At 31.8% G+C, this 15744-nt stretch overlaps 1 protein-coding gene across 1 annotated transcript in view; it reads left to right on the top strand.

Moving 5' to 3' along the window:
- The first annotated feature begins 378 nt into the window (after window positions 1-378).
- The window catches only part of LOC143045783 (uncharacterized), a 31849-nt gene continuing 16483 nt past the window's right edge, over window positions 379-15744 (top strand). The window contains exons 1-8 of the mRNA XM_076218534.1: window positions 379-545; window positions 2508-2663; window positions 4559-4717; window positions 6174-6356; window positions 8425-8598; window positions 10129-10293; window positions 11549-11710; window positions 15340-15501. Of these exons, the coding sequence (XP_076074649.1) occupies window positions 4669-4717; window positions 6174-6356; window positions 8425-8598; window positions 10129-10293; window positions 11549-11710; window positions 15340-15501 (895 nt within the window). The 5' untranslated portion in view covers window positions 379-545; window positions 2508-2663; window positions 4559-4668. The remainder of the gene's footprint in view (window positions 546-2507; window positions 2664-4558; window positions 4718-6173; window positions 6357-8424; window positions 8599-10128; window positions 10294-11548; window positions 11711-15339; window positions 15502-15744) is intronic.

The raw sequence follows: 15744 nt of genomic DNA, 5'->3' as shown, positions 1-15744 counted from the left end.
CATTCTGTTCATATATATTTTTTTGCCCAGCCACTGACATTTCAGGAAAGTTTTATAATGGTGATTATTTTCAATTTTATGACAGCTGCATCCTCCTACTAAAGACATACATTCATTTTATTACCCCCTACAAAGTAGTCATAATAACAGACAGTGGCAGATCTAGAATTTTTCATAAGAGGGGGCCCACTCCAGTCATGCTTCCCTATACATTTTGTATAATCAACCATTGTTTTTTTCCACAAAAGAGGGGGGGCCCTTATCCCCTAAAAAACCTCTAAATCCACCTCTGACAGATAAGTCATAATGTTAGTAGAATTGACCATGTTTTCTTTTTATCAAAAAGGTGATATTATTTATTTCATAAATTTTTGTAGGTTACTGTGATCCAGGTTATGAAAAGGACAGTAATAATCAATGCTCTCCATGTGGAATAGGATACTACAAAAACAATGATTTTGACAAGTTTTTGAAATGTACACCATGCCCAGTGGACCGAATTACACCATCAATTGGATCTATATCTATTTCACAGTGCACTAGAGGTTTGTATGGAGAACTATGCAAACCCAAGCACACATTAGAATGAGATTATTGACCATTATAATACATGTATGATGAATATGATGAATATGATGAATACAGACCATCAAAGCTTATCTCCTTACATCAATATTTTAACCAATAGAAGTTATCTTATAGTTTGGAAATCAGAACTACCAGAAAGTTTTGCATACAAGCACTTCCAGATATATATACCTAGGATGTTGATGCATATTTTTATGAATACATTGTACTGCATGTTTCATTAATTACATTCAAAGTTTTAGGTAAAGTTTATTAACTTTCATCTTGCTGGTTTTCTAAAGTTTTTCTTTCTGCAAAAATATTGAGCTACAGGGGGTATGGTGTGTTCTCATTTCGCCTTAGCTGTGAATTCCAGGTAAAAAAGGTAAAAAGTATACTAAGGCCAGATGGGAATTGAACTAAGGCGAAATGTGAATTAAGATAAAAATATTAGATAAACAAATTTAACCTCTGTGTTTTTATAGCATTTTAACAACATTTAATTAGGGAATTGTTTCTTTTGAATTATTATTTTTAATAAAAGTGACAATTTTTATGATCTTAAAAGAAAAAAAATCCACAATAAAACATGAGTCAGTAAAAAAGTTGCTTCTTGTATGCTTAATTTAATATAAGTTTCAATTGTATAATTTTTTTGCAATTAGAAAGTTCTTAATAATCAGTCAATTATCCTTACATTGTGCAACACAAAGAGTTAAAAAAGGAAAGAAAAAAGTGTATTCCCACAAACTTGTTTACATATATTACAGAAACTTTAATAAGATAAATAAAATAATATTTTTATTTTAAATTGTGTTATTATAATTATATATACATGTAAAAATACACAAAAAAGAAGATGTGGTATAATTGCCAATGAGACAACTCTCCACAAGAGACCAAAATGACACAGATATCAACAACTATAGGTCAACATACAGCCTTAAACAATGAGCAAAGCCCATACTGCATGGTCAGCTATAAAAGGCCCCGAAATGACAATGTAAAACAATTTGAACGAGAAAACTAACAGCCTTATATAGGTACAAATAATGAACGAAAAAGAAATATATAACGTATAAACAAACGACAACCACTGAATTACATGGTATATCATGACTTGACCTCTTCAAGCTTGGTCAAAATTATATAAGATTCTTCGATCTCCTGGAAAACATTGCCAACCAACATATTAACCTCAGTATGGTGATGCAGCATCTTACATCCTCAAACTTGGAAACTAAATGAACTTTGAACATTCAAATGTGTACATCAGTGCCTTGTTTTTAACAATATGAACTATTCTTATGTTATTTTATTAGTGCTTTTTTTCTCATGCTATTATTTATAACCTGTACATTTTCTACATTAGTATGCAAATTTAGAATTGGGGTTTGAATTCAGTGCTGATTCAGAGATGAAATATTTGTTAAGATAGTATGATATTTGTCTTTAAATTTATTTATTCATTGAAATATGAAATATCCATAGACAATTTTTCATATCTAATGAGACTTAATTTACAAAATATAACACATGAGTAAAAAAATCAGAAAAAGAAGAGCAGCTATAAAAAAAAATTATTTAAAAAGTGGGACACCAAACATAAATAATATTTCATGGTAGAATTTGACATCAAAATAACAAATAATAACTAATTGCAATACAAACAAAACATAACTTAATTACAATGTTTACAGAAGCTCCCATTTCGCCTTAGTTAATTCTTATGTACCTGAAAATTTGTACTAAGGCAAACTGGGATTAGTTTTATATAATTATTTTGACAGCTAAGGCGAAATGAGAATAAGCCGGGGGTATTACTGGAATGCTACAGTTATAATCTATACAGGGGCTGATCCTAGGATAAAGGGGGATTCCAATTATATGTCCTCAATTCAAATGCATTGATTTATGTCATTTTAATTATTGTTACACAGGTAACTGTTTACCTGGATATAGAATAGAGAGAAGTGGATGTCAAATCTGTCCCATAGGTTCTTACCAAAGTCTACAATGGCAGGACGAATGTATCCCTTGTCCTTTACATAAATCTACAGTGTTTGCTGGATCTACAGACTATAATGATTGCATATGTAAGTAGAAATATATAGAGATTACAGCAAAATGCCTTGAGTGTAGGTAAAGGTTATATCTGTGGTTAGCTTGCTTGCTAGCTGAACCTTGAAGTCATTATAAGTTTAGGTACACTACCCTCCTTTACGAGAAGACTGGTCTAGCAGATGACTGATATTTCTGTCTGTAGGAATAGACTTCTCAGAAAAGATGATACAATACCTTTCCTAATATTGATTTCACAGTTCAGCAAGCAAGCAAGCTAAACAAAGATATTATCTTTACCTACACACTCAAGACATTTTGCTGTAATATCAACTGTTTTTTCATTGACATAGATTATTTGATATAAAAGTTTTCTTTGAAATTTATATGTCAGAGGATTAAAACTTATTCTGTAATTTACCAAGTCATTAAAAACAAAATATAAGACCAATGCTCTCAAGAAAAGTGATAAACACGTGTAATATGAAAAATCTAAAAAATCCTGGTATAGAAAGGAATAGGGTAAACAAATTAAGCACCTAAGTTCATATATTCATGAATGAGAGAGAGAGACAAGTTGTATATTGCTTTTTATGCCCCATTTATTATGTCCCATTTATAGGCATTATGTTTTCTGGTCTGTGCGTCCGTCCGTTTGTCTGTCTGTCCATCAGGGTTTCCGCTGGCAATTTGCGAAAAAATAATAATTGTGGCGATAAAAAATTGTCATGTGTTTGAAGCAAAGTTTTGACGGCTCCTCTCCTTTTAATGACAGTTTAGAAAAGAAAGCTGGTGTTGTGACGAAAATTTTTCAAAAGCAGGAAAAATCTCAGATTTAAAACTTTAATTATTCTTTGACTATAGGTAATTGATTAGGGAGACTACCTTAAAGTCGTTAATGTGACACACGTGTTTCAAGCATAGTTTTACGTCTCAACTTTTTCATTTACCATTGTTTATGATGGTCAAGAAAAGAAAACTGTTGTTACGACGAAATATATCCAAAAGGTTGGGAACAACCCCTCGAATGAGAGTAACTCTTCAATTGATGTAATGACTACACATGAAATGAGGGATCAATTTCATGTGATAAAAGCTTTTGTTTTTTTGTATAAAACACTTGTTAGTACAAAAGGGCACATCAGTATTTTTCCCTACGAATTATACTGGTATTATATGAAAAAAAAACATTAATTTGTTTTATTCCGGGACTTATATCTTCTTTATTATTAAAAGTATACAGCCCCTTCATTTAGAAAAGTTATTTAAAAAACAATGAAAATTTTCCCTTTCAAGTTAAAAAAAATTCTGATGTTTTAAAGTAAATGTTTAGTGTTTATTCATTACAATGTAGACTCTAAAATAAGTTTGAGAGAATAATCATAGACACAATAGGACAAAATCATCTTATTTAAGGGAGGGAGGGGTAGAAAAAAGGTAAATTTCAAATGAAAAATATATGTATGTTACTTGGTGATAAAAAAAATAAAGTGGTGAAAAATATTTAGTTTTGGCGAAAAAGGTGGCGAAAAAAATAATTGACCCAGGGGAAACCCTGCTGTCCATCATAAACAAACGACAACCACTGATTTACAGGCTCCTGACTTGGGACAGGCACATACATATAGAATGTGGCAGGGTTAAACATGATAGCAGGATCCTTACCCTCCCCTAACCTGGGACAGTGATGAAATAGTACAACATAAGAATGTACTATAAAAATTAGTTGAAAAAGGCTTAACTCATCAGATGGATACAAATAGATATACAATAAATACAAGTGGACGTAGCTGGGTACTTGATTAGTTTAAAATAAATTCAAAAGTAGGATTTGATCCAGATTAATGGTGTTCTAAATATGTAAATGTGAAGATGTGAGTGTTGCATGATCAATCATAAACAAGTTTGATTTTTATTTTTTTTATTGTAGTTAGTTGTGATCCTGGATATGAAGACTCATTTGGTGGCTGTGTCAAATGTCAGATAGGATATTTTAAATCTGAGAAGAGAGCCACTAGTTGTACAAAGTGTCCTAATGGAATGATTACATCCGATTTTGCTGCCACCAGTTTTCTTGATTGTAATATACGTAGGTTTAATATTACTAATTACATATGTTGTTCAGCATCTTTTACACTAATAATTTAAAAATTATCATCCAAAACTGAATAAATGTTTTTTTTTTCTGAATTATAAAACAATTGATTTCCTATAACCTTCATTTCCTACATAGACATTGTTTAGATTGTAAAAAAAAAAATACCCCAAACATAATGATTTCACCACTGCAACAAGTGTGTTGCGATATTTCTCCACTCGAGACAATTAAATTTTAATATTTTAAGTGCAGAAAGATGTGTTCTTTATATGTGACGTCATCAGGCATGGTCACCTTTTTTCATGACGTCACAATAGGAAATTTCAGAAAAAATTGAGTAAATTTGCCTTCATAATTAAATTTCGACCAATCATTTGCAGAGAACAAATTTTTCACTTGTGGGGTGAAACATTTTTCTTACACAGAACAAGAAATGTGAAAATAGTACAAAAATTAGAGAAAATAGATTTCACCATAGGCAAATTGGAGATACAGACATTGGAATTTTAACTTGTTTTTACTGAACCTTGCTAGAATTAAAGAAAAATTATTAGGACAGTATTTTTTAGTTCAAAAAATTTAGGTTCCTGTTGCTTTTCTTTTTATAATGTGTACTTATTCTCTTGCATATCAATTTTGCACTTAAAACAATGTGTCTCATCACAGTGAAGAAAAGACTCTACAATTCCATTGGGATCAAAGAAAATATATTATTTTACCTGAGGTATAATGCAGAGTGCACAGGGTCTAGTACTGAAAAATACAGGCTACACACATCTAGCAATCAGGATTAACCATACTTTTAACTATGAATGCTGTGTTCTTATCCTCATAAAATTGCTGCACCAATTGTATTAAATTGTTGATTGTAACCTAAAAGTACTATTTAACTTCATTTATCTGAAACCTATCGTAATGTGTCAATGACATTTTCAATTTCAGTTTCTTTGTATCTTTTATTATGCAACACTTTGGCAACCATGACCTCCGTTTAATGGATGAGTGACTTCCATTAAGTGTGGTCTATAGGTTAATTTAAAAAAAGCTAGTGTGGTATATTTTCAATATCTTACTATATCAGTAGTTTTTTAGTACAATGAATCCTTCTGAACAATATTTCAATCGATCAGTATGATATTGTTTTTCTGTGTTTGTTTTTTATCTGACTTTGACAAATGTTACAAAGCTAATTAGTTAATAACTGTAAACCAAATCGTTTTCACGGATACTTTAATTATTTTGTTTGTTTAGCTCTTTCTAGCCCACTTAGCTGCGGTTTAATTTCATTATTTTTGGGACTTCTTAATGTAGTTACGTAAGGAAAGATTCAAATTTATATTTTCGTCATGATTTTTGCTACATGCGAAAGTTGTACAAATAAATTGCTTGTGATTTATTAGTTGGTTTACAGCAATTAGTTTACAATATCTTTTTGTTTTGCTTTTAGCTGACTGTCCTGCAGGATATAAAATTGTGAATAGATGTACTAATACCAACTGTAATAGACAATGTGAAGTCTGTGGATATGATTATTACCAACCCTCCACGAGACAACAGGATTGTATACCTTGTGGCATTGGATATACTACATTTGAACTACAAAATGCACAGACTAGATTACACTGTAAACGTATGTGTTAGGGTTTAATGGTAGTACTTTGCTTCTGTGAATATTAGAAAGATGGGTATATATTTCAAACTGTTTACTATACCGACTCTAGACATTATGCATATAAAGATGTATAATAATGACGTGATGTTACAAATTATGTTTCATTTTCAATTAGACTTGCTAAAATTAGTTTCTCAGTGTTGTGGGTAATATGTCATAGTATGTGTGTTTTTGTACAATTTGAAAGGAGACGACTCGTGAAGGGTCAGGGTTGGCTAAATCCTTGGAATTTGATTAAGTTTTATAATATATACAGTCCGCCAAAAGTTGAGCACCACCTATTTTAATTGCATCGATTTGTTTTCAGTTAAAAAAATCAGTTTATCCTCGAAAAATAGAAAATATTCATGAAGCAATATTGCTATCATATACCTTAAACAAACCATTAAATTAAGTTTGGTCACTTATGGAGGGTCTATGCATTTGAATTTTGCGTTCATAAAAATAGTGAAAATTACACAAATCAGAAACGGAATTAAAGTTTCACTGTGATTTTATTTTTTTACAACATGTAATCACCCAAGATCATTTAAAGTCTCTACAATTAATCCTTGGTATGTTCGGCAAATTTAATGTCAATATTTGAGTCAATAGGATGTGTAATCATCTCTCTTCCGGTACAGTTCCATAACACGGCGTCTCACACTCTAAACAAGCCTTCTGAACTTTAGCTGAGCAAATTAATTCCATTCATCAACAATTGGCCCTCTTAAATAGCTAAGATTTTGCAAAGGTGCTCCACTGTGATTGAGATTTCTGCCAATGGCATCCCAGACATGTTCGATAGGGTTCATGTCTGGAGACAATGAAGGCAAAACGATAGTGTCAATGGCTTCTTGCTCTTTGTACATGGTTACAATCCTTGTCCTGTGTGGTCTAGCATTGTCGTACATGTACAACGGTCTTGACGCAAGTGGAGGATTATCAAAATGAGGGACTGCAATGTTTCTAAGCACCAAATCCCTGTTTGTCTGTCCGTTTATGCTACCCTGCAGATTATGCATACCCACCTTACAACAGTTACTCTCATTTGACCAATGAACATTTTGCTAGCTTCTCTTGTTCCAGCGTTGATAGTCATTACCCCCTTAAAACCTGATAATACGGTGCCCAGCTGTTGGGGCAGGTCCCTTGACAACACTATGTGCTCTCTATGAAGTCAGAACAATTTTCGAACACTAAGACAACCACATTAAGGTCAATGGTTTCTAAGCTGTGGGGCAGGAGTAAATGGGTTGGCTTTTGCATGACCAATAAGCAGTCTGTCATTACAATCGATAATTAAACAGGGTCTTCTGCATCTTAGTCTATCATTTCCAGTTCCTTTGTCAACATGACATTGTAAAAATCTGACAATGACAATGAAATTAACATTGAAATGGTTACATATGCTTCTAGTGCTGCTACCAGCATTTTACATGTCAATTGCTTGTCAACGTTCAGTCTCCGATAACTTACGCCTTGTCATATTTCACAGTGTCTTGGTGAAGGTCAAATTTCACCTGTAGGCGCGACAGTAGGAAGATGATTTAAAGGCATCCAAACAGTGTATTTTCGAAAAAGTGCAGATGACCTTTAATAAAAAAAAAGTAGCTTGGTTTGTTTATTTTAATTTTTTTGGTGTAATGAATTTTCTTAGTGTATGTTATAGGCTATTCTTAACATCAAACATAGATATTTTGCAATTTTTGCGATTTACATTTAGGTGGTGCTTAACTTTTGGCGGACTGTATATGATAACTACAGGATGTAAAAGTGTAGTGTAAAAAAAATAACAAATAGAAAATCAACAAATTTAGTAAATTTAACGAGTGTATGTATGATGTTGTAATAATGTACCGTATTTTGAGGAAGCATTTCACAATTTTGCTTTTTTTAAAGAATAGAATTGATAAATGATCTGTAAATCATTTCATCTGTCATTAATATTTAAATGATCTTCAGTGAGAAATAATTCAAAGTTCATCTTGTTGATAAAAACAGTTGTGCACATATAACATGTATAATATATTTATTTTTTTTCAAGTTGATTGTGCTAGTGGGAGTGAGATACATCCCTTAGACCCCCTGTCATGTCGTACATGTAAGATTGGTTACTATAGGGATAGTTCAGATAGAAGGATACAATTGTGTCAGTTATGTCCCTTGGATTTCATCACTTCTGAAGAAGGAGCCACTAATATAAATGCCTGTACCGTCAGTAAGTTTGTCCAAACTTAAATACTATATCTATAGTTGTAAAACAATTATTTGTGTTTATCATACTAAGGTGTAAGATTTGATGCATTTTTTTCAAATCAACTGAGTCTGAGATTGAAATCTGAAAGTTTGCAGAACAAATTTGAGATTCATTAACCCTTTAGCCCCAAGTCCCACCTGTAGGCGTGATGGCACCAACCATTCTTTGATGGCCTGTATGACCCTTCATACCTTTTTGGAACTGCCCCAGCTGAACTTTCATGATAGCAGGGACTTCAACCAAGCAGTTCATGGTCCATAAACACTTCTCAGATGTCTGTTTATGAAAATATGGCACTTTGAAAGCTGTTTTAGAGTTTAAAATAGGAAAAACGTGAAAAGTAGCCAAAATCAGTTGGGGGATGGGCATCTTTTGATGGCCATGTAACTGGTAGTGACTGTAGGTATAAACTATTATCATAATGCATGCATAGGTGGTACAGGAACACAACAAGGTATAATATGGCCAATAGGAATCTATTCTGTAAAATCTAGGTCACAGTTTTGTCAAAAAAACAGTAAAAACGGATATTTAGGCAGACCTGACTTTACAATGATAATTCCACAGCAAGACACTTAAGTCCCATATACTCTGAATAAAATATCAGAAAATAGACTGATAATTACCATTTTTTCAGTGGGGGTGGGTTCAAACCTAGAAAATAGTGTACAGTCTGATTTATTTGATATTTTAAGAAAAATGATTTAAGTTAGATATTATTTTCAAACATTTAGAATGTCTAAATGAGCTCTTAGATGAAGCCAAAAACCTAATTATATGTGGATTTGCAATGTAAGTAAGAAATTAATTACAGTGACTTGACTGTTAGTGTTACTTTCCACCAATTGCAACTCATTCAAAATTTTGACCAAATTGCAATTTGTTTTATAAAATCAAATTGTTCAACTGGTCAGAAATTTGAACCAACTGCTGTAGAAAACCACAGCCAAGTCATGAAAGTGCAAGGTGATAAAATAAAACATACTTACAATCCTATAAGACTTTAACTCTACTTTAATGATGTTGTGACAAAATTAGTTCATCAGTTTGTATAGTTATATTATATTCATTTCCATGCTGAAGGGGAACTGTTTATTTTGAATTGCTATTAAATTGTCCAAACTAAGCTTTCATATAGTTTTTCTTTCTAAAAGTATTCTATATTTATAAGAATCAGACATTATGTGAATTAAAACATTTCATATTCAGTAAAATATGTGTAAAATTGCAATATATGTTTGTAGGAAGTTTCCATGGGGGAGATAATAACTTTTCTTTCAAAAAGTCTTTATTCAAAAGAATAATATTTTAGGTTATCTCCCCTGAAAACTTATCAATAGCATATTGTTATTTCACACATATTTTACTGATAATATGATGTTTTATTTAAAATGATATCTGATTCTTATAAAAGCAGTCAAGTCACTGTAATTCATTTAATATTTATATCACAATTTTATATAAAATATAGACAACTCTTTATGTTTTTAGGAAACTGTACACAGCGTGGGACATACAGAAACTCTGTCAATAACAGATGTACAGCCTGTCCAGTGGGAACATATAACCACCTTAAATGGCAAGACTCTTGTACACAATGCCCTGATGGGTATACAACAACCAGCACTGGGTCAGATAATGTCAATAGCTGTATCCGTAAGTATGACGTCTGTCAACATATAACTGCCATAAATGGCAAGACGATTGTATATGACACCCTCCATTGGGTCTTTACAGGGCATAAGCTGTCTAAATAGGTTCATGGTTTTGACCCGAATTCTCTTTTTATACGCCTGACAAAATTTTGATGGGACATATTATGGTATACAAATGTATGTATGTTTGTCTGTCCGTCCGTCTGTCTGTCTGTCCGGCGTAAACATGTTGCACCGTAACTTTAGAACGACTTATCCAAATTTCATGAAACTAAACATAGTTGTTTCTCATGATGGTCAAACAATCTGTATACCTTTTGGTGAAAAAAGAATTAAGACTTTTTGAGTTACAGGACTTTGTAACTGAAACAGCCGTGTGTTTTTTTCATATGTCCCTCCATATCTCAAAAAACGATTTATGATTATTGCTTAAAACTTTACACACTTCTTAGTTATATTTATCTTAAGATCTGTATACTCTTTGTAGATGATTCAAAATTTTATTTATGATTATTGCATAAAAATTCACAAGCAAGAGGACGGGCGTATCATGCACCAATGGCGCAGCTGTTTATTTGATATATTACATACTACAACTAGTATCCCAACTTCAAAAAGTCCAAAACATTTAACAATGCATAGATATGCTTTAATATATCCTGATTTTGTGTGTATCATAGACTGGACTAACAATCCATTGAGATGAACCTCTGAAAACTGCTAACGGTCATTCAACCTATTATAAACTTAAATATGAATATAAATCAATGTCTTATTCGTAGCTTATGCCCATTTTAATGTCAATAGATGTTTTGGTAAGTATGCCTATACAGAAAATAAAGCTACCTTAAATGCAAAGACTCTTGTACATCAGATAGTTCTGCAACAGCCACCACTTGGGTTAATGTCAACATCATTCTGTAAGTACTGTGGATTCATTTATTTTTGTGGGTTCCAATTTTCGTGGATTTAGGAAAACTTGCATTTTCCTGGATATTTAATTCCGTGTTTTTTGGCAAAGTTTACATACATACCTGTAGGAAATTAGCAATTTTTTTAACAATTAAATTTGTGGTTCCCCTGTACCCATGAAATCCACGTTAATTGGTATCCAACGAATATTAATGAATCCACAGTATCATTACATATCAACATGGCTAAATTAGGATAGTTGCCAATGTCATAGGCAACCCTTGTTAAGAATTTAAAATGAATCAATATTTTAGTGTCATATTATATATGGTATCAACTTTCAGGTGATTGCCCATCTGGCTATGAACATGATGGTTCACTCTGCCGTCCTTGTCCTGTTGGGAAGTACAGAGATAAAGGCACAAGTGGATTTCTATGTCAAAGCTGTCTAAATGGATACACCACTGCTAAGACTGGATCTATATCATCATCTATGTGTAATCAATGTAAGTATATAGGAAGTACACCTCTAATTCATGACCCCATTGCTTTCTATGTTAAATCTCTCAATTTCAAGCAGACACAGCTCTTCTTGTTTTAATTCAAATAAAGGGACAATCATTACATGTCAAAGCAACACTTTCTGGTGTCTTGTACTGAAAAAATCAACATACTTTTAATGGCATATAAGAAAAAAATGGTTCCAAGAACTTATAATATACCAAAAACAGGTACTTCAGATCTGACAAACAGGCAAAATGTACCCTCTTTTTAAGATTTGTTGCATTTTTTTCAATATTCAAAGTTATAAGTCAAAAGTGTTCTACAATGATAACCAGTCCTGCAGCTTTCATTTGATACCAGAAATACCTAAATATTCTACATATTATGAAAGTTACACTCATGGGTAGGAACTATTTTGTGTTAAATATGTACTACTTTCTGGTATATGCTTTCTGGCCGGGTCAAAATTAGTGATGTTACACCTATAGACCCAAGTTTCTATTTTAGTCCAATGTTATTACAGTTCTCTGGTGCAACATGATAAGACTATAATTTTCTAAAGATACAAAACATATTACACTTTGTCAGTCTTAAAGACCAAACAGCCTATTGTTTATGCGCATCAACTAACGCAACTTGGTAGTGACATAAAAGCTCTATGACGTTGTTTCTAGCAATAAAAACACGTCAAATTATAACGTCCTATTTCGCGTTTTTCATTGATTCCATCATGGTGTACGCTTAAAAATAAGTCCTTCAAGAAAAGAGGAATTAAGCGTTGTGCTGATATCTTGTTGAAATTTAGCACAAATGGACACAAAAGATACTACACTATATTTAACCTTCTTTCTTATAAAAATAATAAAATATAAATTTTGATATCGACTTTTTGGATTTGCGCCGATCTACATATATTTTTCTTTATTCTTTCAGATGCGTAGATTTTGTCTTATATTTGTGCCGATCTGCATTTCATTTTTTTTTTTATTCTTTCACTTGCGTAGATTTTTTCTTTCGTTTGCGCCGATTGTGTACAGGTTAATAAGATAGGTGAAAGTTATTTTCATGCCCAATTTATGGGCATTGTGTTTTCTGGTATATGCGTCCGTCTGTCCCGCTTCAGATTAAAGTTTTTGATCAAGCTTTTTTTTAATTAAGTTGAAGTCCTACCAACTTAAAACTTGGTCCACATATTTCTTATGATATGATCCTTCTAATTTTAATGTCAATTTTTCAAATATTTCAAAAGTTGAGTATTCAGAAGGTTAGGCCGATAAACAATTATTCCTAGAAGTTTTGACATGCTGGCAACATATGCATGATGATTCTCGTAAAATAATGTCGGATCTTGCAATGAAGTTAAAATTTATTTATACTGCTTATTTGACAAAATCTTATAGTAAAAATAAAATTATGACAAAGGGTCATTGTCGTTTGTCATTTGTTTCATTTCAAATTGTCTTAAAGGGAAATGATAAACATTTCTCCTGATTTCACTGTAGATTACAGCTAATTTCCTACTGTATGTAGATCATCACTTTGGTTAGCTTGCTTGCTTTGTTTGTATATTATTATATTTTGATAACGTCCAATTGAATTGAAATATCATATATACAGGTTTATATACCTATATATGAAGATGTCAATAATCTTAATTACAAAGCTTGAATAAAGATTTATACAAAGCAAGGAAGCCAATCAAAGTTTTACCCTTCATGCATTAGGAAATTAGCTGTAAGACAAAACATATTAATAAAAAGAAAAATATCCAACACACAATCTCTCCTTTTTATTTAGTTACAACTATGACCGGAAAGATTGAAAACAAATTTCGTTTTTCAATGCCGGCAACAACCTTGTCTTTGTTTTAATTTCCGAAATGAGCAATTTAGATTTATAACATTTTATCCTGTTGGAGAAATCTTATTTTGTAGTTTTCAACGGAAAACTATTTCGAAATTAATTTTTGAAATAAAAACTTTCTGTATTTTATATTTACTGTCTTGTTTATTTAAAACACGTAGAGTAGTAATAACAGGGATTGCATTTTATGATAGATGTATAACGTTTTAGAATCAAAAACTTTAATTCATATATTATACCTATATTTTTAATTTCCTTAAATCTTACTAATATTCAAAAATAATGAATTCACAAACTAGATGGAATAATTTCTATACGTTCGTCTTAGTCGTGAAAAATAATGGTATAAAAAAGTCCGCCCATGCTTTTGTATGTCCGTCTGTCAACAGTCTTGAATAAGTTCGTTATGGCAAACTTCTAAAATTGACGCGGAAAAAAAACCCACACATCTAGTCGGATATAGTCAAATACTCTGTAAGTTAGTTAACATCTTTCATTTCTTTTTTTTATTTTCAATAATTTTGCTAATGAGGGGCAGAGGACAAAAAAAGCCTTTCCTAACAAAAGCGGCGTGAAAGGTTATTTCAAACAATTTTCCATTCCGACGGACGGTGTTTCTGAAGGTTAATGTTGTTCGGCAACAGCATCTTATTCATAAGATCTGATACTGATACATGCATTTAATCTCTTGTATTACCGGATATTAAAGTTGGTGAATATAGTTGTTAGTCTTGGAAATTTAAATGTGGGTTTCAAACGATTTTTTTCAAACAGTGCGCCAGCAAGGAAAGTTTGTACTATGACGTCAGATGCAATGTTCTGAAGAAAGACAACTCTTTTCTTCAAAACGAACGAGAAAAAAAACATGAAAATTGCTCATAACTTTTTTGAAAGGACGGTGACATACACTTTTTTTTGCTTTATTTTGAAGAGTACACATGGCACTTTCCTTCTTGAAATTTTTATGAATAAATCACTGTTAGATTTTTTTAAATACTGGAAACGTTTTTCATTTTTATGTTTTATTTTTGGCGGGAATGAAATAAATCATATTTTTAAAGATCAAAACAATACGAGTTTTAAACTCTTGAACATGAATTTGATAGATACAAATCTACGTTTTAACATGAAACAAGAATTATGCTTGTAGGTTTGATATAAAGTATTTTATTGAGAGTTTAGATAACAAGCTAATATTATGTTAATATTCGGGAAATTACAAAACTATGGTTACTATAGTGACAAAACTAAGTCGGTGACCCCCAATTTTTTTCATCATGTTTTGTTCCTCAAATCATGAAATACCTTCACACAAAATTTTAAGGAAAAATCACTGGTAGAAATGAATAGGCTGTTTGGTCTTTAAGTTATTAGTGTGATTATAATACATGATCTAAATATATCATAGTGATTTCTTTGCTATGGTCTTAAGATACAAAAGTTATAACACTGTTGTGATGTAAAGTTACCCACAGTTATTCCACTAGTATGGTCTAGAGAAGATAATGAAGTAATTAAAATAACAGGGTCTAAAAATACCAAAATGAGAGCAATAGAATGGTCTGATGATACCAAAGTGATAACATTATGGGGTCCTTAGATACGTACCAAAATGATTCCACTACTATGGCCTTAAGATACCAAAGTAACTACACTTCTGTAATCTGAAGATACCAAAATGAATACACTACTATGGTCTAAAGGTATTGGCTCTTCATTATTTTCTATGAATTCAAATAAATCATTTAATAAAACAATGTTATTTCAGCTCCGTGCAACTTAGGAGAATATCTGAACACAGGAACAAATCAATGTGATAAGTGTGCCTTGGATTATTACCAAGACAAGAATGGAGGATTTAATTGTAAGCTGTGTCCTAATGGCAAATATACAGAACAGATAGGAAGTATTAACCTAAGGGCTTGTCAGAGTAAGTCATTCATCATATTAGAAGTGTTGAGGGATGGACATATTGAAAAATGCTTTGAAATGTTTTATAGCTTGCCATAAATATGGCTGGGTCTTTTAAGAAATAATTCATGAGGGCTTTAATTATACTGATTTTACTATGGGTTGACCCTTTATTCAAAATATTTTATCAAGAGTGATAGTGAGGGGTAAAATATCAGCATAAATGCCACACCTGATGTATTCAAGCCCAATGAATTATTTC

This window comes from Mytilus galloprovincialis, chromosome 9 (assembly GCF_965363235.1).
Source record: "Mytilus galloprovincialis chromosome 9, xbMytGall1.hap1.1, whole genome shotgun sequence".
Taxonomy (NCBI): Eukaryota; Metazoa; Mollusca; class Bivalvia; order Mytilida; family Mytilidae; genus Mytilus; species Mytilus galloprovincialis.
The sequence above is the reverse complement of the archived record's forward strand: the minus strand, read 5'-3'. Positions and strand labels throughout refer to the sequence as shown.